Here is a 27,518-nt window from a genome sequence, read left to right as displayed (position 1 = left end):
TTAAACGTTTCATTTGTATTGCATCTTTGAAGCCTGGCTAGAGATGGAATTGGGATCGCGCTGTTGACAAACAGTATTCTAGGCCGAGAAGTAGGTATATAGAGGTATGTACTCTATTGAGATCAATGGACCTTTGCGCACAACGGATAAGCATAGACCGGTCAAGGGCACTTAGCAGTAGCACCAAAGTACCCTTCTTGGACAAGACCCTGACGCCATTCAACCATCACCATTCCCACAACACCACCAGCCAACCCAGACTGCTCACTCCGTACAGCAAAGTAATAATACCCATTCACACCCGATCAACAATCTCATCCTCCCAGCACCCACCTGTAGTACCATCCCCTACTCTTCCCTGGTCCAACCACGCTCCATACTCCTCCCAAAGCTCCAAAACCCCCATCCCAAAAAGGCCCTCCCAGAACCCATCTCCATACCCCACCCTCAACAACCGGTCATTCAGCATCCCGACCGCCCCCCGTCCAACCTTAACATCCTCCAACCAAGCCAAGAAGTACGCTGTATGCTGATACCCCTGGTCCCACTTGTCCGCTCTCTCCTTCGCCGACGCAGGGCGCTTCCAATGCGGCGGTTCTAGACCTGCCTTGAGGCGCACGAAATCCGCGATGCCCTCGATAAGGCCGCCTGGGGGTTGTGGGGTAGTAGTGGAGTCTGGGGGCGCGGTGTGCTGGTAGCAGTGGACGAGCTCGTGGGTGAGGACGCCGGTTAGTTCGGCGGTGGGATTGGGATTGCTATTGGTGGTAATGGTTCGAATGTAGGAGAGGGACAGGTGGATTTCTTTGTGGTCGTTGTCGAGCTCCGTGCCGGTTGTGTAGGCTACGCCGTCGATGGCGCGGAGGAAGAGCGTTACGGAGCGGGTTGGGGGTGGGGAGGGGGTGAATGTTGGTGTTTGTTGGTCGTGGTGAGGGTGTGAGGGGGGTGTGTAGAGGTGCTGGATTATGGTGGAGAGGGCGGTTGTGAGTGTGGAGTTTAGGTCGGGGAGGAGGGTTAGGAAAGCTTTCGAGGCTGGATGGCGAAGGTCGTTGATTTGAAGGCGGAGGGTGGGTTGGGGGATATCCTGGTCTTGAGGGAGGGGTGGTTTGGAGCTGGGTGGTGGTGGTGGTTGTTGTTGCGGTGGGAGTGGTGAGGGTGTAGCTTGGGGTGCGGACGTTGACATTGTTCAATGGGTATAGTATAACTAGTACTAGTGGTGTATGGATGATCTATAGGGTGAAGAGGGGATAGGAATGTAGTAGAAGTCGAAACAATCTAAGACGGAGGATTACTACGTCGCTTATAGCAAGGTTGAAGGCTTGAGGCATGGCGTCGTCTAGTCAGTAGCGCATGCAGCATAGCCGCCGCAGGGGTGGCGGAAGCCCGCCAATCAAGCGCAGACCAGACTATGGACAATTCATCGTGAAGAATCCGAATTAAAGTTGATCAATCGATGCTTGACGCGAGCCCCTCCACCGACCGTCAGGTTCGCTTGTTGCATCGCGCTTGCGCGCGCTGTGACACACCGAAGCTGGTCCAAGTGCCCGCCGTCTTTTTGAGTGATCCACCGCGCGGCGCGGCGATCGAGTGGAGTTGCTGCAGTCTAATTAAATCCACTTGCAGTGTGACTGGCTGTGGTATGTGATTAGTTTCAAAAGCAGGATTTAACCTATTTAATACTATTCATTGTTCTGATTCTCTAGATATTTTGGTCTCAAGGTTAGCTATAGACTCTGCGCTGTTGTACATGGCGTTTAGTAACTAGTAATTAGTAGTAGTACAGTAATCAATGATGACTCACCTTCAGTGTTTGGTTGCTCGGGCTGCGGGTGTTTACTACTAGTACTCGTCGTGATTATATATTTTCAGGGGCGAAGGAAAGAGCAAAAAGGAACACGTAGGCGCAGTTTCACGCTCGATCGCGTGGAGCAATTAGTATGCAGCGCGCTTTTTTACTCCGAATCTGATGTGTTATTTCAAATTACCAGTCATAAATAAGGGTCTACTGCTATTCTCGAATCAAATAGAACGTACTAGTAGCATGTATGCTAAGTTGTAGAGGTATCTTGGCCGTGGAGTTGACTATCGATAAGACTGCATCCGAAAACGAGTCTACTACTGTCCCCACGGTCCACCCTTAGTTAAGAGGTCACCCGCACCTTCCGTCCAAAAACCAAGGGGAGAAAGGAAAATAGGGGCAGATGAGAGGGATACTAGTACTACGCGTAGTGCGGCGGAGAACCAAGAATCAGGGCAGATGGAGAAGGAAAAAAAAAGGGGGGGAGAAAGAGATTATTTAGGATTAGTGAGGCTCAGAACAACAATCATTTAGAGCACAAGTCATAGAGTCCAGAACTCCAGTTCGTCAACAACAGTTGGGCAGCTGCCATAACAACAATCGATTCGTGGCTGCAGACGAAAAAGTTCCAGTCCCCCACTTGTTTACCCAAAACGGGGTGAATCATTGCGGGTAAACAAAGCGAGGAAAAAAAAATAAGAAGATTCAGGGACAGCGCGCCGCCCGATCATCGACCACCCCTCATTTGCGATCATCCAACGAAACAAACCACCCACATCTTTCCATGCATTATTGTAACACTCTGCACTCTGATATACCCCTACATACCGATCGCCTCGCTGTCATCGTTGGAAGTGAACCAGGCTGGTGGAGTCGCGTCGGCCCGATAAGCGAAACAGGCGCGGCGATAAGCGCTGAGAAGTTTCCCCGTCACTGCGTCACTTTGCAACCCTCGTCGCTACTTCATCCTCCTACTTCCAGATCAGAGCTCATATTGTAACAACTCCCTCCCTCCCTGCCTGCCTCCCCCGTTCACCGTCTCCGTCATCTTCTCATCGCGACTACCCAATATAGCAGGTATGTGCACTTTCCTCAGCGCCATCATGTTGTTGTTGGTTTATGAACTCCCCCCGACTCCCCCTCTTCTCTTCTCTTCTTCTTCCCTACCACCCTCTTCTTCTCCTCCAAACTGTCAAAATCGAAACACTCTTCCAACGCTATTACATTGTCTGCCCTGAACTTTGTGCTTTGTATCGAAAAAAAAAGAATCCTTTAACTTACCAAAAAAATTGTTCTGTTGTTTTGTTTTTCTCGTTTCATTCTGTCTCTGAACAGTGATTTCTTTCTAACAATGTTGTTCAGATTTGAGATTACTCTCGGCCCTGCTGAGCTGAGCTTTGTGCTTGTCTTTCTCGCGTTTTTCGGTATTTTGCGGCTGTTTTTGTTTGCTTTGTGCTTCCTGTGTACCTTTTATCTCATCGAAAAGTATGCTTCCAGTGTGAAAGACTGGATTAAGAGTATGGAACCCAAGGCTACCGAGTTGGTAGCAACTTTGAAAAACCTGAACCTGGCCATAGATGCCAAGGTCAGCTTCTTAAATTCTGTTAAGTCAGACATCAAGCAGAAGAATGTTTCAGAGGGCGCAATTCCACCGATCTTTGAATCGTTGCGTCTGTCAATTGCCTCTTCTCACTCCACACTTCTGTCTGCTGGTTTCTCCACCTTGGGTCACTTTTTGAAGCGACTGTTCATTCAAGAACAGCATAGTATAGTTGCTTCGCAGGCTCGCCACCTTTACCCGTTGCTCTTGGAACGCCTGGGCGATCACAAGGAGCGAGTCAGAGCACAGGCGGCCCAAGCGTTCACTGACTTTTGGCCTGCAGCTAGCCATGAGGTTGAACAACATGTCCTGGGAACGGCCCTTGTCGGCAAAAACAACAGAGCTAGGGAAATGAGCATGATCTGGCTAGCTAATGTAAGTCTCCCCCCTATCGATCCTGAGCAAAGCTGACCGAACTCCACTGGCAGATGGCTAAGCAGTATGGCTTGCTCTTCCGTCCATATGTCCCTAGTCTTGTGGCATGTCTCGAGGACGCCGATAGTGCCGTCAGAGATACAGCCAAGGCGACCATTGTCGAGCTGTTCCAGTAAGTTTCGTTGGTCTTCTCCTCGAGCCTCTGCCGCTAACTTGACTTAGGAATGCACCCGCACATGCGAAGGCAGATCTCAAAAAGCAACTGAGTGAACTCAATGTCAGAAAGTCTATTGTCAGCATCATTCTGACGAATCTTGGCCTTGAATCTGATGAGTCTGATCATCTTTCACGACCGGCCTCGCGTATTGACCAGAGACCGGCCTCACGTGTTGATCAAAGACCAGTCCCACGTGTTGATCAAAGACCGGCCTCACGAATTGACCAGAGACCGGCTTCACGTGTTGATCAAAGACCGGCCTCACGTGTTGATCAGAGACCGACCTTGCGAATGGACCAGGGACCAGCCTCGCGTGTTGACCAGGGACCGGCTTCGCGTGTTGAGCAGAAAATGGCCTCGCGTGTTGAGCAGAAAACGGCCTCGCGTATCGAGCAGAGACCGGCCTCGCGGGTTGATCAGAGACCGACCTTGCGAATTGATCAGGCACCGACCTCGCGTGTTGAGCAGAAAACGGCCTCGCGTGTCGAGCAGAGACCGGCCTCGCGTGCTGACCAGAAACCAACCTTGCGAATTGACCACAGACCGGCCTCTCGCGTCGACACCGTCACTCAAGATAGTCTAATCAGACCGGCTTCTCAGCTCAGCAAACAGCCAGAAGTGCCTGCTCCTTCCGATGTGGAACCAATCATCGTTTCATCCGCTCGGGAGATAGATGAATTCGTGCGTCTAATGACACCATATTTCGAAGGACGTGAGTCCGAAGATAACTGGGTGCATCGTGAAAAGAGTGTCATTACTCTACGCCGACTTACGCATGGCAATGCGCCCCATGCATACTCTCAGACTTTTGTCGCTGCTATCAAGTCGATTCTGGATGGCATTTTCAAAGTCGTGAACTCGCTCCGAACTACTATGGGAACAAACGGATGTCTGCTCATTCAGGATCTCGCCCGAAAGTGTGGCCCTAGAATCGATCCGATGATGGAGATTATCCTGCAAAATCTCATCAAACTTTGCGCCGGTATGAAGAAAATAACGGCCGAAAATGGGAATCTGACCGTTGACATTGTTATTGGAAACGTGACATACACTCATCGAATTCTCCAGCATGTCTACGCCGCTTCCCAAGACAAGAACGTCCAGTTGCGTCTGTTCTCAGCTGGATGGTACAACACTCTTATCAACAAACAGGCTGGTCATAAGTCCTCCATTGAACACGGCGGTGGAATCGAGCTCATCGAGAGAAGTCTTAAGAAAGGACTTGGTGATGCTAATCCGGGTGTTCGTGAGGCAATGAGGAAGACTTTCTGGACATACTACAGCGTCTGGCCTCAGAAAGCCAAATTGTGGGTTTCCACTATCATACTGTTTTGTGACCTTGGTGAATAAACTGGCTAACAGACTACAGTATCATGTCTGACCTTGACCCAAAGTCACGGTCGCTATTGGAGAAAGATCCAGCTAACCCGGCTGCTGGCAACATGCAAACTGCAGACCGACATGCTTCGAAATCTTCTACAACGTCTCAGAAAGCCACTACAAGCAGCACCAACGTTATTCCGGGAAGAAGTGCATTGAAACAGGCGATCGCAGCGCAGAAGAAAGCACACCTCGCACCAAAAACTGCTATGACCCCGCGGCCTGAGTCGGCTCCTCAGGTCTCATCTTTGTCCTCCGCACCTATGCGGCCGATGGGGAAGAGCCGACGGCTTGAGCCGACTCGCCCGGCCACGCCAGATCAGAAGGAACCTGTAGACAAGGCGACAAATCAGGTCGTCATATACGAAGACACGAAGGAAAAGAGCGATGAAATTGCGGATGAAGCCGCAGAGCGGTCTGTCAGCCTATCTTCCACTGTTGTACACCATCCTATCGTAGTGACAGACCCTCTGAGACTGCGCGAGATCCCTTTGCCCAAACCATCATCTCCTATTGCGAAGGGCAATGAAAATTCTGTCCCGAAAGAGACAAAACCACCTACCACTCCGTCAGTCCCTCGCGATGCACCGAAAAACAATGCTCTAGAGGAACTGTCGAAAAATGAGCCAGATCATCGTGACAATAGGTCACCACAGACTTCTTTGCCACGTCTACCTTCGTTACATGTGCCGCGCACACGTCCCTCTACCGGACCGAGTAACGACACGGCGACGCATCGCTGTCCTAAATTTGAGGCAGCACAAAAACGCTTCGAGGAGAGACGTCGAAGCATCAGTCCCCGCTCCAAGGACCCAATGAAAGCGAGACAGACTCTTGAGAAGGGAATCCCCAGGATTCACTCTAAGAGTATGGACATTCATGGGTACCACAAATTGCAGGGGCTAATTGAATTTCACGATAGGCTGTTCGAAAACGAAGAGCAGTACTCCGAGCTTCTAGATGCCCTTTTGGGCGAACTTGAGAGACCACCTGACGAAAAGCAACAATACTTCGGGCGCCCGCTTGACCCCAAAGCCCAGGTGCTTATTACAGTGCGTTACACATTCAGACACATGAAACGACTCGTGGACAATGGTGGTTCCACGATGTCATTGGGGGAATATGCATCTCGTATAATCAAATCCATCATCAGAGCCCGAAAAAATTACGACACAACTTGCTACATGGCGATTGTTATGAATGAGGCCGCAGAGGAGATGGTGAGCGCGGCAGAGTTTGGGGACATTGTTAAGGCTGTCGTGGACGTCGTCTCTGCGGAGGAAGCGTCGCTTAATGACCGTGCCATTCTTATGGTATTCAACATTCTTACGGATATCCTGCGTCAGATGACCTCTCGTGCAGCTCACTTCCCTATGGATGTCCTGGAGAGGCTGGGTGATCTTGCCAGCAAGTATCTAACATCCGAGCAAGCGAATATCCGGCAAAAAGTGACGCAGCTGTGTGTACACTTGCATACTATGACTGCCGATGATGAGAAGTTTTGGAAAATCATTGGTCAGGTTTCTGAGAACACTCGGAACTTACTTTTATATTTCATTGCTATGGAGCAGTTGTGAATGAGACCTGCACTGTGTTGTATTATTAGCATCGCTATTGTTAGCATCCTTCTTGTGAGCATTGTTATTGTTAAGACCCAATCCGTTATTGATAGGACTCAATGAATCATATTAGTATCTCTGATGGAAATTACTGTGCATTGTGCAGAATTTGAGCTGCGCCTGCATCTCTCCAAGAGATGACTCAAGCTTGGGCCAAGGGACTCCAAGGAACCCTTCGTCCCAGACTTGTCTCCGGGACATTTTAAGCACACGCACACTCCATGTCTCACTTGTGGCCATCTCGTTGGGTGGAATCTGCGCACTACGAAGGAAGATCTGGTGGCTGATTATCCGAACGGGTGAAGAAAGACCGGAAACGTGATGGGTGATCCAAGACAGAGAAATCCTCATTATAGTAGAATCCCACCAGTGTTGGACGTAACCCAGCGTCTTCAGCATCTCTCCCCATGCACCGGCTTCTAGTGCCCCATATCTGGTGGAATTATCGGAGGAGACTTTTTACGTGTCTCTAAAAAAGCCTTTCATGTTCCCTTATCCCAAGTGTACTTTCTCGCATCTGCTTCGCTGTGTTGCTCATATCTCCTCTCTTCATGTCCGCAGACTATATCGCACTTCCCTTTTACTAACACTCCTCAGGCTTCCTGCGAACTTCCTCCACACTCCTCCCCCGTCTTGCTTCTATATTACCTCGCCGCTAGCTGTAGTTCTTCCTTGGCTACTAGATCGTCTTATCTACCTCGTGAACACCTCCTGGCGCAGTGAAGAACGTGCCCTTCCCTTCTCTTCTTCTCTTCTTCTCTTCTTCTCTTCTTCTCTTCTTCTCTTCTTCTCTTCTTCTCTTCTTCTCTTCTTCTCTTCTTCTCTTCTTCTCTTCTTCTCTTCTTCTCTTCTTCTCTTCTTCTCTTCTTCTCTTCTTCTCTTCTTCTCTTCTTCTCTTCTTCTCTTCTTCTCTACAGCACCTCTCTTCTTCTCAACAATCCACAAAATCTTCCGGTTTTCTGAGATTTCTTCCCAAACCAATAACACTTCCAAAAACATTGCTTGCCTGTTTTTCTCGACCCCTTTTTCAGGGCTCCCTACGAGCAAACTTATAGGGGATATGTATTGTGAGCCTCTGGGCTCAGATCTCGGTCCTTTGCCGGATAGTGAGCCGTCTTAACACCCTTTTGTCGTGTTCTGCCCAAGGCTTTACTTACAAAATCCCGTCTAGAACCAGGTTTGATGTTACTGTCGGAAGTGCAGAGCTGGCACATCTGGTCAGTTTAATGCCTTGTTTTGATATCTTCTGCCTCTGTTTGTTTGCAAGATTATCTCGAACCTGCAAAGGTCTGTGTGATTTCCCTGGAGAACCCTCTCTCCTTTCTCCTCTTAATCCTCTTCTTCTTCTTTCGTTTTGTTCTTCGTCTCTACCATATTCCGTTTTGTACCGATCCATATTCCAGTCACAGATCTCTACTCCGTACTTTGCCACTCTCAAAAAACTTGCTTATGTTCCTGGGCTGTTTGTAAGCTCATCTTATAAACGCCTGGGACTTTCCCCGACGTCTTCCTCTTCTCTCCTCCTCTTCTTCTCCACAACACCCTCTACTCTGCATATCAACTAATTACTTTCACAACTCCAACGCTTTACTACCCGCTCTGTTCTCCTGAAAGTTCCTGAAAAATCAAAACTTGTTAAAAGTTATCTTGTCGTCTTATGTTGCTCTGCTTTGATCACACGTTCACAATGAAGTTCAGGTTCGAACTTACTCTCGGTCTTGCTTTTCTTCAGAAAAAACTCAGGTAGTCTTATGCAGTTCAACCTTTTTGCTTGCCTTCTTTGCTACTGAAAGATATGCGTCCAGTGTAAGAGACTGGATAGAAAGCATGAAGCCTAAAGTTACAGAATAGTGGCTATTCAAGATTATAATACCTACTCGGGTTTGATTCACTTCGCTTCATATTCCTCGCCTAAGAAAGCCTGCTTCCATCCAGATACAAAAGAATTTTTTGATCAAAAAAATTCTTCTCTACACCTACGCCGCAATGAACAAGATAATTATTGATTGCATCACCAACCCCCCTCCTGGTCCCCGGGGAGGGGTGGAATAATCTCTTCATGTTTTTTTCTTCCATATTTCTTCATTTTTTTCTTCGTTTATTTGCTTCTCCGTTTCTTCTTTGGTCATTCTCTTCTTCTTTTCTTCTCTCCTTCTTCTCTACAACGCCTCCCTACTACAAACCCCCTCAAGCCAACGTCTTGTAAGAGCGAATTTTGACACTCTCATACCGCATCTGTTTCCTCTTGAGGTAGAGAAGAAAGAAAGGAACAGAAAAAAAAATGTCTCATCATTTTGTTTCATTATTCTGTTTGTATTGTTCTGCTTTATTTCTTCACATTATCGACTGCTCATAACCGGCTAAGTGCAGTGGAAGGTCATCAGGCGAGAAGGACAAGGCAAATGTGCCGAGTGAAGCCCCAAGAACAGGCCGGGGAAATGATAGGAACACACCAGCGACCTAAGAAGGAATCTGTACACATTAGCCATGCAGTTCGATCTAGTAGAAAAGAAAGATCGATTCACTCAACTGAGTCTCCAATCGGTGGCCATCAAACAAGCCATAGAAGATGCCACATGTAGAAGGGTAAGATGGATAGTAGCATAGATTGACAGGAGATAGGTAATGAAACAGGGTAGTAGACTATCAGGAAGTGGCAAAAACAAATATTACCAAAGGAAGCAACTACACACGCGTTGAGGCAAGTGCGTATCGTTGGCGGGTGTGTACAGCAGCAGTAGAGACGTGTTAGATATGATACACGAATACGATGCGCGAATCCGCAGCTACGCGTCAGACCGGGCGACACATCACAGTGAATGCTTGAACAAGAACACAGATTGTCGCTTGTCCCTTACATTACTCTGGTCGATCGTCTGGGCAAGAATGTAGGGTCAACACGCAGGAACTATCTAATCAGATCTGCATCTAATCAGAGGAACTCAGGGGGAGTGTTGATTGATCAGATTAGATAAAGGAAATTGGAACCAAGGCTGACTACGGAGTAAACTAACAAGGTAGAACTATGTCATATTTCCGCCCCCTGGAATCAGAAATAGAAACAAGAGTCGCTGCTTCTCGCAAACTAACTAGCGTGCAAAGTAAATAGTCAGGAGGTGCGAGCGGAAATTACTGGTGGTGCCCGATGGATGGGGGGTTACTTAAGTGAGAACTGGGAGGAACACGCCGCGCCATCTGATAACTTGGACTGCTCCATCGGCGAACCCCATCAGAAGTGGGATTGTGGATAAGTTGTGGTTAGTATTTTACTTATTCTGGGATAGAACGGACGCTACATAATTCTAGAATCATGGAAGGCTTCGTAACTAGTTTATGCAATTTAGATCAATTGTAGTCTCTTGTTTCTTATATTGCTATGGTATACATGATAGTAAGTGAGTTCACGGGATTTGACTGCTACAGCGGAATGCTGTCTCGTTTCAGTTCTGTGTTGAACGGGTAACACAACAGTGTTGCAGTGGTCATGCCTGCCCGAGCGGGGCTGAAAGAGTCCAATATACTGGTGGGGGTGGATACTCACTCAGTACACAATCTGCATTTGTGGATTTGACCTATGAAGTAACCCAAAAATGGCGTTATACGAAAACCGACCTATGAAGGTTTCATCTGAAGGTTCGTGAAAGAAGATGAAGATTTACACCGCAGAGAAGGAGAAGAAGGAAGAAGACGGCAGAAGATGAAAAATTTCCCGCGGCGGCACCAGAATAGGCAGGTGATTGGGCTGCGGGTCTGCAGGTGATGGAGCGAACCTCGACAACAGAGTTATCAGATGAGCCCGACGACATGTCGATCCATCCAGCCACGTCCCACGCCCAGGTCCTTAGCGCTTGTTGCCTCGTTTTCAGTTCCAGTTGAGTTTTGATTCATGCATATCACACAACGAGACCCTTTTTTTCTTTTCTTTTTTTACTTTTCTTTTTTCTCTCTCCTGGTGCTTTTGTCGTGTATTTGAAGCCCTTGAAGATGAGCACCTGCCCTTTCTCTATGAGTAGTTGTAGTTGGAAGCCTCAGTCTGGCTGTTGAACGGTAGAAATACCAACCTCCGAGAGCCACTTGACATTATTATTGTTTTTTTGGTAGGTTCCTTGAGATTAAAAGACGATCATAAGCGTTAGGTGACTAGCCAGCGTAGACTTAGTCGACTAGTATAGCCTCGGTTAGTACTTTTCTTAGTGTTACACAGATCCCAGGAACCGCCGAACTGGCCTCCCACTTTGGCTCCACTACGTCTGGAACAAAAACATCCAATGATTGATTCTCCTCGCCGTTCCTCAATCCAAGTCGTGAACTTTCAACGGCAGTCCGGTGTTTGCTGCAATTACTCACACCCGCAGTACATCGTATTGGGATCGATTGTCTGCAGTACTTGTGAGGTACATGTGTCCACTGGGCGAAAATCATGTCGTTGCTGGGTCATTCTTCGGTTCCTCGTCCTCCTCTTTCCCTGTCGAGTGACGATCCATACCTCTTTCTCCGGTACAATTCTCCCTTCGTAGGTTTTGATCTTCTCCGCTCAGTCAACCAGCTGGAACGGGACCCTCTTTTCCGATGGTGGATTCTTTGGGGGTTACCGGGTTTCTCTTACTCATGGCCTTCCCCTCCATTGACTGGCCTTTGGGCTCAAGCACACCATGGCGTCAACTGCTGCTCGGCCCCAAGTCTTAGCTCTTTCAGGGCCGCAACCGGAGCAATTATAATGAGCAATTCGGGTCTTGAAGTTTAGTGTGTCCCTGCTCTGTACGAACTATGCTAGCTCTTTCTATTTTTTTCTTGTGGACATTCCCTCTTTAAACTCCCGTCCTCCTTCTTTCTCCCCTCCGCTTTCTCCAGATCTGGTGAATTACTCACTTGAATAGAGTATTGTCGACATTGGCGGGGATGCTTTTTGGGGGACGTCTGTCTGAGTGTATCGGTTCACTCTTGCCCCATTGCCGGTCGATCCGTTCCGCGGGGATTTCGACTCATACCCTTCCAATTGAGGGACTCTGGAGCACCAGCGCCCTGGCTCCCCGTGCGCCTCTTTCGTTGACACATTGCGACTGAAGTTTAGAGTCGCGACAGCAGGTCCTGTCATATAACAGGATCCATACTTAACTACTCGAGCCTTGCCCTGCCGCTCCCAACCGAGACTGCGCACACCTATAAGTCACAATGGCAGACCCAGAACCATTGTCTGATGGGCGGGCAGACTCTAATGGTGTCTATGGTTTGGTATGTCAAGTCCAATTCGCTCGCTCGAAGGATGTGCATCAGGTACTGACTTGGGTGAACCCTCTCTTTGCATCTAGATGCGATCTGTCAAAGGACTAATCCCAACCAAAGCACACCTGAAGCAGTTCTTTGCCTACGTGCACCTTCTTTTTTCTTTGGATTACACCATATTCGACGTATTTCTCATTGTATGCGGCGTGATATTCGGGATAGCTGGAGGAATCCCCTTCCCTCTGCTTGGGATTGTATTTGGTAATCTGATCAACAACCTCAATTCGACAACTTGTTCCGCTTCAGACAATGCTTCGTCAAATTTGTCGTCCAGTGTACGCACCGAGGTTCTCTATGTGATTTACATCACCATAGCGAACTTCTTCATCATCTATATCTACACGTCATGTTGGTGCCTGGTGAGCGAACGTCTGGCGCGCCGCTATCGCAGGCGATACTTTGAAAGTATCATTAGGCAGGACATGAATTTCATCGAGTCTCTTCCTTCGGGCGATGTGATCTCCCGGTTGGTCAGTGACATTGAGACAGTGCAAATGGGGACCTCGGAGAAGGTGGGCCTGGTGATCTCCACTGTTTCATACTTTGTGACCGCCTATATCGTGGCTTTCATTAAGGCGCCAAAGATTGCGGGCATGCTGGTTTCAGTGGTGCCTTGCTTTCTCCTCATGTCCCTGGTAGGAGGTCACTTCATCAAAAAATATGCGAGCCGGATTACAGCCAATATCAATGCGGCTACATCGATTGCCTCGTCCAGTCTATCGCATTTGACCCTGGTTCATGCTTTCAATGCCAACGACCGCTTGGAGCAGCGATTTGCCACTTATCTCTCCAGGTCATCGATGGATGCACTCAAAAAGGCAGGTACGCATGCTACGCAACTTGGATTCTTGTACTTTGTGGCATACTCAGCCAACGCCTTGGCTTTCTGGGAGGGTTCCCAGATGATTTCCAGCTCGGTTGCCCACGATAACTCAGGTATTTCTGTGGGTGCTGTATACACTGTCATTTTCGTTCTCATCGATGCTTCCTTCATCTTAAGTCAAGTTGCCCCCTTTATCCATGTCTTTGCGTCCGCAGCCGGTGCCTCGGAGCGACTTCTAGCCGTGATCAATCGTCGTTCTGCCATTGATGGAACCGCAGACGAAGGTGATAAGAAGACTGCCTTCGGAGAGGAGAACATTGAGTTTCATGATGTTCAATTTTCGTACCCGGCTCGACCAGACGTTCCAGTACTCCGGGGAATGAGTTTTGTCATTCCTCCTAGGAAGCATACCGCCATTGTTGGACCCTCCGGCGGTGGAAAGTCAACCGTGGTTTCTCTCCTAGAACGGTTCTATGACCCTGCATCAGGCGATGTGACCATCGGAGGGAAGAGTTTCCGAAATATCAATGTTCGACATTTGCGAGGCAATATTGGTTTCGTTCAACAAGAACCGGCTTTATTGGATCGAACAATTCTGGAGAATATTGCGTACGGCCTGGTGTCCTCATCCTCAGAGAAGCATCAACGGCTCGCCCCGTTCATTCTCGATGAAAGTCTTTCGGATCTTGCTTTCAAGATCAGGGAAGGCATGTCCGAGAATGCTGCTCTTACTGGCTTCGACAGTTGTGTGGCCGAGATTTTAGAACTCGTCAGGGAGGCAGCCGCCAGCGCTAATGCGTTGAACTTCATTGATGCTTTGCCTCACGGATTCGCAACCCTCGTTGGAACAGCAGGAAATCAGCTGAGTGGAGGTCAGAAGCAGCGAATTGCCCTTGCTCGTGCTCTTGTGCGAGAACCGTGTTTACTCATTCTCGATGAGGCTACGGCTGCCTTGGATTCCACCAGCGAACAACTTATCCAGGCTGCACTGGCCAAAGTCTCCGAAACGGTAACCACGGTTTCGATCGCACATCGACTAGCCACTGCCAAAAATGCACACAAGATTGTTGTCGTACAGACTGGACGTGTCACAGAGGAAGGATCTCATGCGGAGCTCGTGGCGCAGGGCGGCGTGTACGCAGAAATGGTACGGCTGCAAAACCTGGGTAAATTGAGTATTGAAGATCTGAAGAGCCCTCACGATATGATCACCACGAGCAGTCTTCATGAGAGTGTGCAGCCGGCAGACGAAAAGGAACCCTTGGTAGGCATTGGGGGCTCAGACATCACTGAAGACACGGTGGTTGGTGAGGTGTCCCCTGGTTTCAAAAATGGTGATGGGAGCAAAGACAAGAAGAGAAGCCGTTCGGGCTGGTTCACCATTAAGTATACGTTCTCGCTAGTGCGGGCCAACCTGCCGTTGATTTGCCTCGGCCTCTGTATGTCCGTCATCATTGGAGGTAGCTACTCGGCCGAGGCGATCGTCTTTGGCCACACAGTTGGTAGTCTGAGCCCCTGCAGATCTTCTGATGCCATCAGTGACAGTGGCAACCTTTATGGGTTGCTGTTTTTCATCCTTGCCCTGGTTGAGCTTACGGCAAATGTGGTGGGCGGCTGCGCCTTTGGCTGGGCAGCGGATAAGATCCTGTATCGGCTCCGAGTGCTATCGCTACGATCGCTGCTTAGCCAGACCATACAATGGCATGGTATGGAGGACCGGACACCAGGAACTTTGATCACATATATTACTGGGGATGCTGCTTCGCTGAGTGGCATTACCGGATCAACTATCGGTCTCCTCCTTGCTACAGCCGTCAACCTGGTAGCCGGGTTGGTGATATCGTTTGCCATCGCGTGGAAAATCACTATTGTCTTATTTCCGACCATACCCGTCCTACTTATAGCAGGCATGATGAAGCTCCGTGTCCAAGCCAAGTTTACCGAGCGGCATCAGAAGGCATTTGCCAAGGCAACGGCCATCACAGTCGAGGCCGTCGATAACATTCGTGCTGTTGCAGCATTCTCCCTCGAGAAGCAATCTCAGGAAGTGTTCGTTCGAGCCCTGCGCCGTCCCTACCGGGACACAATGAAGGCTATTGCACACGGCAACGCCTGGTTGGCATTGGCGTTTAGCATTAGCAACTTGGTGTATGCCCTCGCATATTGGTGGGGATCGAGGCAGGTGGCATCGGGGCTCTACTCCCAGACTCAGTTCTTTATTGTCCTCCCTTGCCTGCTATTCAGTACGCAGTCTTGTGGTCAAATGTTTGCTCTGGCGCCAGATATCTCCAAGGCCCGTCTGGCGTCGTCCAACATTGTTGATCTGCTCACTACCCGCTCTGCGGAGGAGGAGCTGACTCCGGGTTCCATGCAGAGCATGCAACCCTCAAGCAGGCTGCTTGAGGAAAAGGCCGCCACACAGGACGTGGAGGCCGCAGAGAAGCCCCGTACGGGTGTGCGCCAGACGAATGGCAACGGTATCGGCGCCCAGCTTCGTGGGGTGCACTTCACCTACCCCAATCGGCCTGAACGTCCAATCTTACGAGGACTTAACCTGGACATCAAGCCCGGTCAGTTCTGTGCGCTGGTCGGACCTAGCGGATCGGGCAAATCGACGACCTTTGCCATGCTGGAGCGATTTTACCGTCCTGCAGCCGGGTCGGTGATCATCGACGGAGTTGACGTGACTCGGCAACTAGGCACTGAGTTTCGGGATGATATCGCATTGGTGCCGCAAGAGAATGTTCTGTTCGAAGGCACGGTCGCGTTCAACATTGGCCTGGGTGCTTGCCCTGGGCATGAACCAACACAAGAAGAGATCGAAGCAGCGTGTCGCATGGCGCACATCCACGACGTGATCATGGCCCTGCCGGACGGGTACCAGACGATGTGCAGCCACGACGGCAAGCAATTCTCAGGCGGTCAGCGCCAGCGCCTGTCAATTGCACGCGCGCTGGTGCGCAAGCCACGGCTGCTGCTGCTGGACGAGTCGACGAGCGCACTGGATGTGGAGTCGGAGAAGAAGATCCAAGAAGCCCTGACAACACTAGCGGGCCGCACGACCATTGTCGCGATCGCGCATCGACTGAACACGATCCACCGTGCGGATCAGATCTATCTGATTGAGGAGGGCCGCTGTGCGGAGCAAGGAACCCATCAGGAGCTGATCCAGCGCAGTGAGACGTATCGAACGAGTGTGATCCACCAGTCGCTGGAGACCTAACGAAGATGGGCGACTGAAACACGGCACTGCTGCATCGGAACGCACCAAAAAAGAACAAGGGCACTCCTTCATTATGAGATGGTGTTACCCGTTCATCTACAACGTGTCTTCCGTTACTGTTGGGAGTGGAGCTTGGCTGCATCTTGCGATATGGGATTTTCCTCTATAGACGCGACATAAATAGGTAGCATCTGGTAAAATCATTGATTGGTTTGAAGAATTGGCGCAATCTCACCCGGGTATTTGATAAACCAGGGATTTTGTTGTGTTTGAAAGGCGTTTATGGAAGTGATTGGATAGTGTACATAGAAGCGTTAATCTACACCTACAACAAGTATTTGCTGGCTTGGGATAGACTTCCGAGTCAGTGGCTAGGCTGCCTGAGGCGCTGACAACTGACCGGTACCGTATCAGCCATACCATCAATACCATAGATACCGGCGGAAACACAGCCCATGCCCTGCCAGATTGGGAAGGTGACCAGTATCGTATTCGGGGAGCCTCGTATCGCGGGTGTCTCATCCAAGGAGGTCTCCTTTTTAAGGCAGTCGATTCAGAATAAAACGAGTGGATTCACTTGGAATGAATGGGACGATTCAATTTCCTCGAAAAGTCTTATTGTTCCAGACAATAGAGCTCTGACCACAATCATCCTCGCTAATATCATGGCGGGAGGAGGATAGTAAGAATAGGATAGGATGATGGGGTTCCGCGCGGCGAGTCTATCTGAAACGACGCTCCCCGTTTGGTGTGTTTCATTTCGGCCTCAAACTCTCTTTCGTCTCGATCTCATCTCTCACTCACCTCTTCTACTCTAACTTCCGCCCTCCTCCTCCCCTGCTCGATTATCTGCCCCGTTGACTGGCTCTTATTCTTCCTTCTCTTATTTTCGTTGTTTCTTTTCCTTTTAGTCTGACGTGGTGCTTGGTGATTATAGTTTTATTGCTTTCCGTCCGCGGTCAGTTAGTTGGTTAGTGATAGGCCTCCCTCCCCCCGTCTTTTTGCCCCTGGTCGGCATTGCTGCTGGTCTGGTCCGGCGGCCTTTTTCGCGCTGCTCATCAACCAAATTCCCAGCAGCTGCTACTATTATTTGCTCTCCCTGTCTTTTCCCACGTCCCCCCCTCTCTCCCCTCCCCCCTTCCCCTCCTCCACCATGTTGACCCTGGTCGATCTGCGACTAACCCTGTTATTAATCTAATCACACCTACTAGACTCGTTCGTCATTCTATCATTCTATTGCTCTCTGTTGGTGGTGGGAGTTAATTGCATTTCCATTCTGCGCGCGGACTCGTGTCCTCCCTCCCGCACCATCCCCCCCGGCACTACAGCCCTTGTACCCCCCCGTCCTGACAAGCCCCCGTTTCGCATTTCACTCGCTGTATGATATTCTAGCGATATTCCTTTTCATCGAACGAGACCGGCATTTACGTCTTCACTTCGACTTCGTCGCATGCGTAACGGGACATTGAGACCCCTTGACGACTTGAACGAAGCACCCTGACTTTAGCATCGCGGGCGCATCCCCGGATTCACATTATCGTTGACCTCCTTGATCAACTCGCCGTACATAGCTTGTTTGCCTCGGTCGCTACTAGAGCGAGGAGTACAGGATGGAGTCTCCCGCGTATCCAGAATCGCCGATGGACCAGGATGATATCCCGTATCCTTGCAAGGGCTGTGGAGAGGTATGCATGAGGCTCTGACTGGGGTAACAATGTTTATCGCGTGCTAACCTAGCACTCTTCGCAAACAGATTCTAGAAGAGGGCAAAGCTTTCGAACTTGGTAGGTTTGCATTGAGTCCTCTTGACCCCTGTTTTGACAAGTGGCTGACCGCTCCTTTCTTGACTTCCCGTGTAGCGGGCAATCGATGGCACATTGAATGTTTTTGCTGCAGCACCTGCGGTACTCTTCTCGATTCCGACGCACACCTGCTACTCCTGGGAGATGGATCGTTGATTTGCAGCAACTGCACGTACAGCTGCAGTTCGTGTGGGAACAAGATCGAAGACCTCGCCATCTTGACGGGCGAGCAGGCTTTCTGCGCACAATGCTTCCGATGCCGGAACTGCAAAAGGAAGATCGAGAATCTGCGCTATGCTCGAACCTCGCAGGGTATATTCTGTATGGACTGCCATGAGTCCCTCATGCAACGTCGAAGAAAGAGGAACCGGAATGTCGCACCGTCGAGGAAGCAGACGCCGGCGAACATGAAACTGGACAAATCACTCCCGTCCTTGCCCTCGGAGGACCCCGAACCGATGCCTCGTGGCTCCGACGAGCCAGCTGCCGATGCGTATTCAGATGCAACCCCCGATACGACATTGCGAGGAGCTGCGCCTGCGCTGGACGCAGGAAGGGGCAGAAGCGCTTCTGCTACCGGTGCGGCTGCAGATAATCAAGGTAGGATACTCTGTGGTGTCCTGGATGTCGTAGTGTGCGTGCAGGGACTAACTCATGAAATGTTTCTAGACAACCTAATTCTCCCTTCGAGCACCTACCGAAGCAACCGACACTCAGTCATACCTCAACCAGAGGCAGATGGCGGTGGTGAATTCTTAATCCCTGTTGCGTTCGACCCCTCCGAAGAACAACGGTCCGCGCGCGGACAGTTACCTGCCACAACGTACGGGAAATCGCCTCATGGGTCGGAAAGCTCGTCTCCGCATATTGCGTACCAGGAAAAGGGCCGGGACCGCGGTGACCTTGACACGGCACGTTGGCGTCAGGATGACCTCGTCAACGGCACAAACACCGCCAGATCGGCTTCCGCTCGCAGTTCCAGGTCTGACCTGGGTCGTAAGGAGACCAGCACTTTCTCCACACCCAGCCCCGAAAGTACCAAATCGGCAACCGTTCAAAGAGAGGGCTTGGCTCCGGAGCTTCAGAGAACAGCCAGTGACAATACCACCACACTTCCGACTCGGCCTTCGCATGAGCTGCGTCGGTTGCACGAAACTACAGGGTCGGTGGACTCTGCACAGTCGTTCTTGTCCTCCACGAGCGTGCAGCATCCGAAACGGGCCGATTCCCTGGAGAGCAGGCTGCATCAGCCATCGAGAAAGGAGCCCGGAACGTCTCCTCGGCCGTCCTCTGTTACCCCCAGCGACCAGTGGAGCGAGCGATCCACTGACAGGACTGGTGTGAGCAGGAGTACACCTCGGACTGGCGATTCCGCGTGGACCCCGCGCAGTGAATTGAACGAACAGACTAAGCCCCCCGCGCGTCCCAACTCTATTAGCACTCTTCAGCAGGTAGAGGCCTATCGTCAAACTGACGGTGCGGGTTCTCCCTCGTTGCTGCGGTACAGCGGTGGCGGCGACTTCACCATGGACGAAGATATGGCCCGTATCATGGGCTCGGACGATAGCAACAATGCACAGACGAGTGAGTCTTTCCTACGACGCGTTTCGAACTCTGTTCGCCATGGCCGCAGCTACAGCGATAAAGGTTCGCGCCTATCAAGGGACGCCAAATGGCCGAAGTCGCCTGTTAACGGATCTGCAGCGATACCCGACCTGGGGAGCCCGTCTCTGATTTCTCCTGACAATGCAGGACCTGAGGAAGTGACATGGCTGCGTAATGAGCTGCGCAAGGAACGGCAGCGTGTGTCCGATCGGGAACAGAAGATCGCCGAGATGGAGGCGATGCTGAATGCAAGTGCCGATGTCAAGCAGGTTAACACTGAACTTCACGAGAAGCGCTCCACCATGGTGGTATTGGATGCACAGAAAGAGATTGCCATGCGTGAACTCACCGTGCTAACCGAGCACCTCGAGGCTGAGAAACGTGGCAACGGTGGATCACTCGACCTTGGAAAGCTGACCAACCATGTCTTGCGGGAATTTGTGGAATCGATACAGAAGCTGAAGGATACCTTTACGCCACAGATCGAAGAGCTGGTACAGAAACGCAACGATGCCGCGGAGGAATTGGCCAACTTGAACCGCATGAAGGACAAGAGTTTCCAGGAATTCGAGCAGCTGTCCTCCAAGAACGCTCAACTGGCGGAGCTGAACAACCAGCTGGTGCATCAGATCCAGGAGCTCTACAAGGCCAACCCGACGGACGGTCGTGGGGCTAACGGTCTTGGTATTTACTCTCATGGCAAGGAGAAGTCTCTCTCTGCTATCGATGCTCTCAAGGCGGCCAACAGCGATCTGGTTCCTACAGTAGCGACGACAAACATTTCAGAGGAGGCTGAGCCAGCCACGATCGTTCCCGGACCCCAAGTGGTTAGCATCAGAAAGGGACAGCCTCGCAAGTTCAACTGGAAGAAGGGTGGTCAGAACGTCGCCAAGGGTGTCACCAAGGGTCTCAAGGGTGCCTTCATGTCGAGCGAAGCGACCCCAGCTGAGGGTAACCCGGGTCTGCCACGCTCCCAAACGCAGGACCCAAGTCGCCCCGGTTTTGGCTTCTTCGGTAACCAGCGGAGCAAACAAACAGGACTACGGATGCCGCAAACCGACAGTGTCCCGGCTCTGGCTGAGACTCCTGCTCCTGGTGGTAAGTATTCAGCTTCATTTGTTCCAGTTGCACGCAAGCAGATAACTAATATGGTTGAGCAGGACTCTTTGGCACAGATTTGGAACAACGCATGGAGCAGGAGAAGAGCATCATCCCTGCCATCATTACTCGCTGTATTCAGGAGGTCGAACTACGAGGTATGTGGTGCCAATCACGGTCGTGCGCTTGGAATGCTAACCGTCCGCCTAGGTATGGATATGGAAGGTATCTACCGGAAGTCCGGCGCCAGCTCTGCAATTCAGACTATTCGGGAAGGATTCGAGCGCTCTCCACAGGATTATGATATTTCCGACCCTGACCTCGATATCCATGCCGTGACCTCCGCGTTGAAGCAGTACTTCCGCAAACTGCCCATGCCGCTTATCACGTTTGACGTCTATGAGAAGATCATCGATTCGGGCGAGATCACTTCTCAACCCGCCCGGGTCGAACACCTACAGAAAAATCTGCGCGAGTTGCCGCGCGTTCACCAGGATGTGCTCGAGTTCCTCGTGTTCCACTTGAAGCGCGTGGTCGAGCGCGAGAAGGAGAACCTGATGACCAGCCAGAACATTGCCGTGGTGTTTGCGCCAACCATCATGCGGCCCGAGAGTCTTGCACGAGAAATGACTGATGTGCAGAAGAAGAATGAGGTTTTGAAATTCTTGGTTGAGAACTGTCAGGAAATCTTCATGGGTTTGCAGGGTTAGAACGCCATCAGTTTCGTTTTTGATTGGACCATCAGCCTGGTCCGGAGGAGCGCGAGGATGCGGACGGTACATTTCCATTTTCTTTTGCTTCTCGAATCTCTCTTCCCGCTTTTGGCTATTGGAGTGATATCGACCACCCCATTCCCATTTTCCTTTCTCGTTAGAATACCCCGAACCCTGTCTGTTCGACAGTTGTACATATATCGCGGCGGCATGGGTGTCTTGGTCTTTTCATTCTCCCTCCCCCCATCCCCTTCCATTTCATCATGCCTCATCATACCTTCAAAAGCCCTGCTACCGTCATTCTCGAATGATATATCTGATCAGCGCCTTGCCTCCCGTCGATACCCTTATGTGTCTCAGTTTTCCTTTTCTTCCCAATCCTGTTGCCCCCTCAAGTTTATTCCATGTAATCTGTCTCATTTCCTCTCCCCGCTTGCTTGCTTGATTTATCCCGCAGGTTCGAAGCTAGTTCTTAGTCCATGGTGATGTGATATTGCTCTCCCTGAAGCCCGAAGCAGTCGATCTGTCTCTCGTATCCTCCTGTCCGCTGAGTGTGGGGACCACCGTCGGGTAAGTACCTGGCCGGTGTCGTCCTTCAGTCTTCATCACTCCCTGTCTCCTCATACTTATCTCTATAAACTCATTTGCCATTGTGGATCGTGGTGTGCTTTCTAGGGGATTTGGAAGTTATCGATGAGAATGAGAGTGAGCGTTGGCGTCTTGTCGTTAGGGGTGTGTGTGATTAGCTAGTTTGTTCCTGCTTGCTTGCTTGATAGATAGATCGAGTTATGGTGTTGTAGTATGTGATTGATTGTGCTTTAGTTGCTTGTCTTGTCTACTTGTATCAGTTGTAGGGGTGTTTTGTTTATCGTGTGTGTATCCGATCGTGTAGTTGTGTCACGTTCTAGCGTGTTTATCTTACGGTCATTAAATACAATGGGTGGTAAGGATGAATCTTGTCTTCTATTTTGGGTAATGGCCATCTAGAATGTCTCATCTTCCAGTCGCTCCACCCGTTGGATGATACTCGGACTTTGTTCGATGGGTAGATCGTCTGTTGTATCGTTGGCTCCGGCGGTGAAGAGCAGGTCTTCCACGATGCGTTTTGATGCTTCCTTGGCTGTTATAGCATACATTGGTTAGCATGTACTGCAAATTTGGACGTACAAACCAAGCAAAGAAAATAGGAACAGGGGGAACGTGTTAACTCACCAGGCGTCTTCATCAACCGACTCTGCGGTATATGAAACTGCATCGTCTTAGGAGGACTCGGTCCCATATCCTCATCATCCCCGTCATCAAAGTCATCATCACTGTCCCAAGCCGATCGCCTCGCACCACCACCGCCGCCGCGTGCAGGAGTCAGCACACTTATCCCGGGCTTCGGGGTAATCCGCAGCTGATTCGCACTGGGTCTCCTCTTGCGGCCCGTATTCGGCGTTTCCACGCCCTTCATAGGAGACGAAAAGATCTCCGCATGCAATTTGGGGGCTTCCGGCTCCGGACTGGAGATAGGAGAGTCATCGTACGCGTACTTCTTGCTGTTGTTTGTTGTCTTGGGTGTAACGGTAAACTTGGATCTGGACTCGTATCCGTATCCCTTTCCGAGCGGGGTGGCTTGCACGCGGTATGTTTTGTCGGCCATCTGGTGCATGATTGGGTCCTCAGCGGGAGGAATAAAGGGTGATGATGACATTGGAGTATGGGATTGGTTGTGGGAGAGGTCGTCGGTGTAGTGATGGGTTCTGGCGGAGGAGTATTTGGCTGGGGTGGTCGGGAGGTAGGGGTCGTTTTCGTCGTCGTCATCGTCGCGGAAGCGGGTATCTGGGGTTGGGTGCGCGATGGACGAGGTGTCATCGTCATTGGCGGCGTAGCGGTTGTCATGACCAGTGACACGAGGAGTGCTGTGGGAGGAGAGGCTGAGGGAAGTGAGCTCGATGTCGTCGGCTCGGTGGAGTTGGTGGTGGCTGTCGTCTTCGCCGGGTGTTTCGGTAACGGTTTGATCTTCTTCGGCCGTTAGGTTGGTCGGTTCTAGGACGGTGGTATCTCCGTCGGGCTTCTCTTCGTAGCCGGAGAGGGAGACATTGGCACTGGCTTCGAAGAATTGTTTCCAGAACTGGTGGGGAGTTAGAGTGCCTGCAGGGGTCGTTGTTGGGGGTATGGAAGGTGATGTACCTTTGCGCCATCCCAGACATCGCGGGAGCTCTCTGCGTATTGCTCGACCAAGGGGAGAATATTTGTCGTGACGATGCGGTGGGCTTGGCTAAAGTTGTGGTCGATTTCTGGTGAGGACTAATGTCAGAGGGGTATGCAGGAGCTACATCAAGTGATGTTGTTACCTTGGAGGGTCAGGGTGATGGACTGCTCGAGCTTCTCGAGCTCCTCTGTAAGCGTGAGGGGGCGCTGCGCCATGGAGGATGGGCGAGACATGATGACTGTCTAGTGTGTAGCAAATTGGACGCCGTTAATGACTGCACAGATGCGCAAAGGCAATGTGACTGCTAAAGTTGTTGATGTTGATGTTATGTTTTGATCGGGCGGAGGGGAAACGCGGGATGCCGGATCGGGTTGCAAGGTAGGGCAGCCGGATAAGGGCAGAGGCGGGTCACATGTGGCGGGCGGCGGGGAAAATGGACCCGGATCTCCGCCTGATCAAGGCTGGAGGTGACGCCGACACTCACTTACTACCGCTGCCTGCTGCTTTTCACCCAGATCTGTCTTGGACGCGACTGAGGGTGTTTCGCCATGCCTACGCCGGTTGCCAAAGGTATGCTTGCTATATAGGGCCATTTCATTGTTTCCTAAATGCTTAAACAGCCCTGCTTTTGTTGTATTACCCGGGCGGTGTGCTTATCAGGAAAATGACCATGATCTATGAGCTGCTCGAGCCCGGCTCGATCGGCATCGTCTGTGCGATGATTTCATTGTAGTTGCTTTCTTTTCACATGTGAAAGAGCTATTCTACGCAAGTGCTTTCAGCTCGGAAGCGGTGGTACTGACCTCTCAGGCATTATTATCACCGTGTCGGCGCTTGTCGCTGCAGGTATCGCGGTTTACGAATCGCCCCAGTTCCGACAATGGGTCAATAGCTCACGACGAAAGATCGCCCTGGCGCTCCACCATCTCGGTGATGAGATCCATCCACAAGACGCAGCCGCTCTAAGGCAGGATATCTCAATGACGGAAGAGGTGGGCGCTGCGGCTGAGGAGCGACGGCGGTTAGCGGTGGAAGAGCTTCAGCGGCGACGCAGCGTACTCGAATCCCGTCGCAAGGCTCGAGATGGAGCCCCAGCAAGCAGCTTTGACGCTTTGGTGGATGAAAGTGGCCGACTTCTGGATAGTCCAGAGCCCCCAGTGAATGATTCAATGGCGAACTCGACGGCAGTAGAAGTGACAACGTCGCAGCCTGTTCAACGTGGCAAGCAGACTGGAACGTCAACTCCTATGGCTGAAGCTGATGGCTCAAACAACGTGGGGAGTCGCCTACAGGTTGCGATCCCGTCACCTGGCTCTCACACCCCGTCGCTTGTTGAGTTCACTCCTACGTCGGAAGCACCGGAAAGGCTTGCGACCTCGTTCCATTCCCAGTTTAGTGAGGGCGAACACTTCGTAGGATCGGATAGCTACCATCGTCCCGACACACCTGCGTCTAGCCACACCGAAGATTATTCTCAGGTTATCTATGCCCATCCGGAGGATCATGCCGTCAATGGTACTGGTCGGGACCTGAGATCTCCATTTTCAGACCTGTCCGACCTGCACTCCGAGGGTCATCACGTTGAGCGCCCATCTACACCGTCTACTGCCGGTAGCTTCAGCCAAATCTATGAGTCCGCGCTGGATGGGTCGGAAGGTACTCTGAGTGACTTTGAGCGGTCCGGTGCAGCTACTCCGGCTAGCTGGTCGGAGATTGGAAGCGTTATCAGCAACGACGAGCAGCATCATCATTTGTAGGCATGGAATTGGTTGACTAATTTTGAGGGAACTTTTGCTGGACGTATGGTCATGGGCAGGCGATAGGGTGTTAAGCTTGCTTGGATTGGTTTGCTTATTCGGGCGCAATGTGGCAATGGTCACGCTGTACATATATTGCTTTTCGTTAGAAACACAGTGGATTTGATAAAGTAAGTTTTAGACTGTAACGGTGATCATCGTCGCCGAGGTTGGAGCATATCGGAGGTACTTCCAACTCCTCATAAATTGGCCGAGAGGCAAAGTACTGTTAGTGCTGATCGGCCCTCCCAGAGGGGAAAGAACCTCGGCTGTTCGGCTGGATTGGAGGACCACCGCATTTACTCCTTCATTATATCATCCTCCTCTCCCCTCTTCTGCTCCGCTCCTTGCTTATCCCTCTTGATCTTTTAGCGATATCTCTATTATCACAGGTACGTACATACCCATCGATGTGTCGAACAGCTGCACCGGTCCTTTCAACACCAATTTGCGCCCGACAGACTCATCTCTTTCATGCTATCAGCTCCCCCAACCAATCCACCTCTAAGAAACTGACCGCTGAATCTCACAACAGCTACTCAAAACATCATGGCAGCAGATCGTCTAAACTCTATTCTCAGTCACCTGAAGCCGACAGGCAATAGTGGACTCGCCGCAATGTAAGCTTCAGACCGTTTCCGACAAACAAACACCGCTAATCAGCACCCACCAGCACTCAAAAGAACCCAGACGATGTAGTCATCACCCTTGCGCTGCGCACGCCCCTCGCAAAGGCCGTTAAGGGTGGATTCAAGGATACAGAGCTGGATTACATCCTCTACGCACTGTTGAAGGAAGTGCTCTCTAAATCTAAGCTGGATCCCGCTTTAGTTGAGGATGTGTGCCTGGGAAATGTGAGCACCAACTTGTCCTCCTTACGGATACCGGGCTACTAATCCTCATACTATTATTCTAGGTCGGCGACGGCAAAGCAGCCTACCTCGTCCGCGCTGCCTCCCTCGCAGCCGGCATCCCTCACACTGCCGGTGGATCCTCCGTGAACCGCTTCTGCTCGTCTGGTCTGAAGGCCGTACAGGACATCGCGAATCAGATTCAGCTTGGAGCCATTGATGTTGGTATCGCTGTCGGTGCGGAGTTGATGTCTGCTGGTGGCGACCGGCTGCCGCGTCCGTTCAACGAGGAGGTCCTTCGCAACCAGGAAGCGGCGGACTGCATGCAGCCCATGGGTCAGACGTCGGAGAATGTTGGTGCGGACTTCAACATCACGCGCGAGCAGCAGGACAAGTACGCTGCGGAATCTTTCCGTCGGGCAGAGGAGGCTCAGAAGGCGGGCTGGTTCGATGACGAGATCGTCCCCATTACCACAAAGGTCAAGGACCCGAAGACTGGGGAGCTGAAGCAGGTTACGTTGACGAAGGATGAGGGTATTCGCTATGGTACGACGCCAGAGTCGCTGGCCAAGATCCGTCCTGCTTTCCCGCAGTTCGGTAATCGGAGCACGGGAGGAAACTCGAGTCAGGTTACGGATGGTGGTAAGTAATATTCATGATGGTTGAGTTATGAGGATTGTGCTAACTATGTCTGTGTGTGAACAGCCGCCGCTGTTCTTCTCATGCGCCGCTCCAAGGCTATTGAGCTGAACCAGCCCATTCTGGCCAAGTTCTGCGGTGCCACCGTCGCGGGAGTGCCGCCCCGGATCATGGGTATTGGTCCCACGGCAGCGATCCCCAAGCTGCTGTCCCAGTTCAACTTGAACAAGGACGACATTGACATCTACGAGATTAACGAGGCCTTCGCCTCCATGGCTGTCTACTGCCTTAACAACCTTGGTCTGGAGCACGCCAAGGTGAACCCGCGCGGTGGTGCCATTGCCCTTGGCCACCCTCTGGGCGCAACGGGCGCACGCCAGATCTGCACGATTCTCAGTGAGGCGCGCCGGACGAAGAAGAAGATCCTGGTGACAAGTATGTGCATTGGCACGGGCCAGGGTATGGCGGGTTTGTTTGTGAATGAGCAGGTGTAAAAGTAGAT

General features: G+C 51.1%; 10 protein-coding genes across 10 annotated transcripts; 6 read left to right on the top strand and 4 right to left on the bottom strand.

Moving 5' to 3' along the window:
• Positions 1 to 295: 295 nt before the first annotated feature.
• An08g05490 (uncharacterized protein) lies at positions 296 to 1,180 on the bottom strand (the record flags this gene model as incomplete). Its single annotated transcript, XM_001392629.1, has 1 exon — positions 296 to 1,180. One exon carries the CDS (start codon positions 1,178 to 1,180, stop codon positions 296 to 298), a length of 885 nt encoding a protein of 294 aa, XP_001392666.1.
• Positions 1,181 to 1,414: 234 nt separating this feature from the next.
• On the bottom strand, positions 1,415 to 2,897 carry An08g05480 (hypothetical protein; the record flags this gene model as incomplete). The annotated part of the gene is made up of 3 exons (XM_059749068.1): positions 1,415 to 1,593; positions 2,624 to 2,753; positions 2,832 to 2,897. The coding sequence occupies 3 exons, from the start codon at positions 2,895 to 2,897 to the stop codon at positions 1,415 to 1,417; spliced, it is 375 nt and encodes a 124-aa protein (XP_059604046.1).
• A 249-nt stretch (positions 2,898 to 3,146) lies between these two features.
• An08g05470 (uncharacterized protein) lies at positions 3,147 to 8,551 on the top strand (the record flags this gene model as incomplete). The annotated part of the gene is made up of 8 exons (XM_001392627.3): positions 3,147 to 3,770; positions 3,824 to 3,942; positions 3,993 to 5,294; positions 5,357 to 6,887; positions 7,155 to 7,285; positions 7,374 to 7,940; positions 8,059 to 8,203; positions 8,390 to 8,551. The coding sequence occupies 8 exons, from the start codon at positions 3,147 to 3,149 to the stop codon at positions 8,549 to 8,551; spliced, it is 4,581 nt and encodes a 1,526-aa protein (XP_001392664.3).
• A 2,025-nt stretch (positions 8,552 to 10,576) lies between these two features.
• Positions 10,577 to 11,730, top strand: An08g05460 (hypothetical protein; the record flags this gene model as incomplete). Its single annotated transcript, XM_059749067.1, has 4 exons — positions 10,577 to 10,619; positions 10,720 to 10,823; positions 11,198 to 11,312; positions 11,381 to 11,730. 4 exons carry the CDS (start codon positions 10,577 to 10,579, stop codon positions 11,728 to 11,730), a joined length of 612 nt encoding a protein of 203 aa, XP_059604045.1.
• A 155-nt stretch (positions 11,731 to 11,885) lies between these two features.
• On the top strand, positions 11,886 to 16,315 carry An08g05450 (uncharacterized protein; the record flags this gene model as incomplete). The annotated part of the gene is made up of 5 exons (XM_059749066.1): positions 11,886 to 12,018; positions 12,089 to 12,213; positions 12,296 to 13,749; positions 13,837 to 15,455; positions 15,531 to 16,315. The coding sequence occupies 5 exons, from the start codon at positions 11,886 to 11,888 to the stop codon at positions 16,313 to 16,315; spliced, it is 4,116 nt and encodes a 1,371-aa protein (XP_059604044.1).
• Positions 16,316 to 17,925: 1,610 nt separating this feature from the next.
• Positions 17,926 to 21,530, top strand: An08g05440 (uncharacterized protein; the record flags this gene model as incomplete). Its single annotated transcript, XM_059749065.1, has 5 exons — positions 17,926 to 18,000; positions 18,081 to 20,616; positions 20,659 to 20,820; positions 20,898 to 20,978; positions 21,031 to 21,530. 5 exons carry the CDS (start codon positions 17,926 to 17,928, stop codon positions 21,528 to 21,530), a joined length of 3,354 nt encoding a protein of 1,117 aa, XP_059604043.1.
• Positions 21,531 to 21,804: 274 nt separating this feature from the next.
• Positions 21,805 to 22,184, bottom strand: An08g05430 (uncharacterized protein; the record flags this gene model as incomplete). Its single annotated transcript, XM_059749064.1, has 2 exons — positions 21,805 to 21,923; positions 22,112 to 22,184. 2 exons carry the CDS (start codon positions 22,182 to 22,184, stop codon positions 21,805 to 21,807), a joined length of 192 nt encoding a protein of 63 aa, XP_059604042.1.
• A 332-nt stretch (positions 22,185 to 22,516) lies between these two features.
• Positions 22,517 to 23,945, bottom strand: An08g05420 (uncharacterized protein; the record flags this gene model as incomplete). The annotated part of the gene is made up of 4 exons (XM_001392622.3): positions 22,517 to 22,653; positions 22,746 to 23,649; positions 23,709 to 23,815; positions 23,873 to 23,945. 4 exons carry the CDS (start codon positions 23,943 to 23,945, stop codon positions 22,517 to 22,519), a joined length of 1,221 nt encoding a protein of 406 aa, XP_001392659.3.
• Positions 23,946 to 24,278: 333 nt separating this feature from the next.
• On the top strand, positions 24,279 to 25,487 carry An08g05410 (uncharacterized protein; the record flags this gene model as incomplete). Its single annotated transcript, XM_059749063.1, has 2 exons — positions 24,279 to 24,300; positions 24,541 to 25,487. 2 exons carry the CDS (start codon positions 24,279 to 24,281, stop codon positions 25,485 to 25,487), a joined length of 969 nt encoding a protein of 322 aa, XP_059604041.1.
• Positions 25,488 to 26,075: 588 nt separating this feature from the next.
• Positions 26,076 to 27,510, top strand: An08g05400 (uncharacterized protein; the record flags this gene model as incomplete). The annotated part of the gene is made up of 4 exons (XM_001392620.1): positions 26,076 to 26,146; positions 26,200 to 26,380; positions 26,443 to 27,019; positions 27,083 to 27,510. 4 exons carry the CDS (start codon positions 26,076 to 26,078, stop codon positions 27,508 to 27,510), a joined length of 1,257 nt encoding a protein of 418 aa, XP_001392657.1.
• Between the last annotated feature and the right edge of the window lie 8 nt (positions 27,511 to 27,518).

This window comes from Aspergillus niger (assembly GCF_000002855.4).
Source record: "Aspergillus niger supercontig An08".
NCBI classification, from domain to species: domain Eukaryota; kingdom Fungi; phylum Ascomycota; class Eurotiomycetes; order Eurotiales; family Aspergillaceae; genus Aspergillus; species Aspergillus niger.
This window is presented reverse-complemented; position numbering and strand designations above follow the sequence as displayed.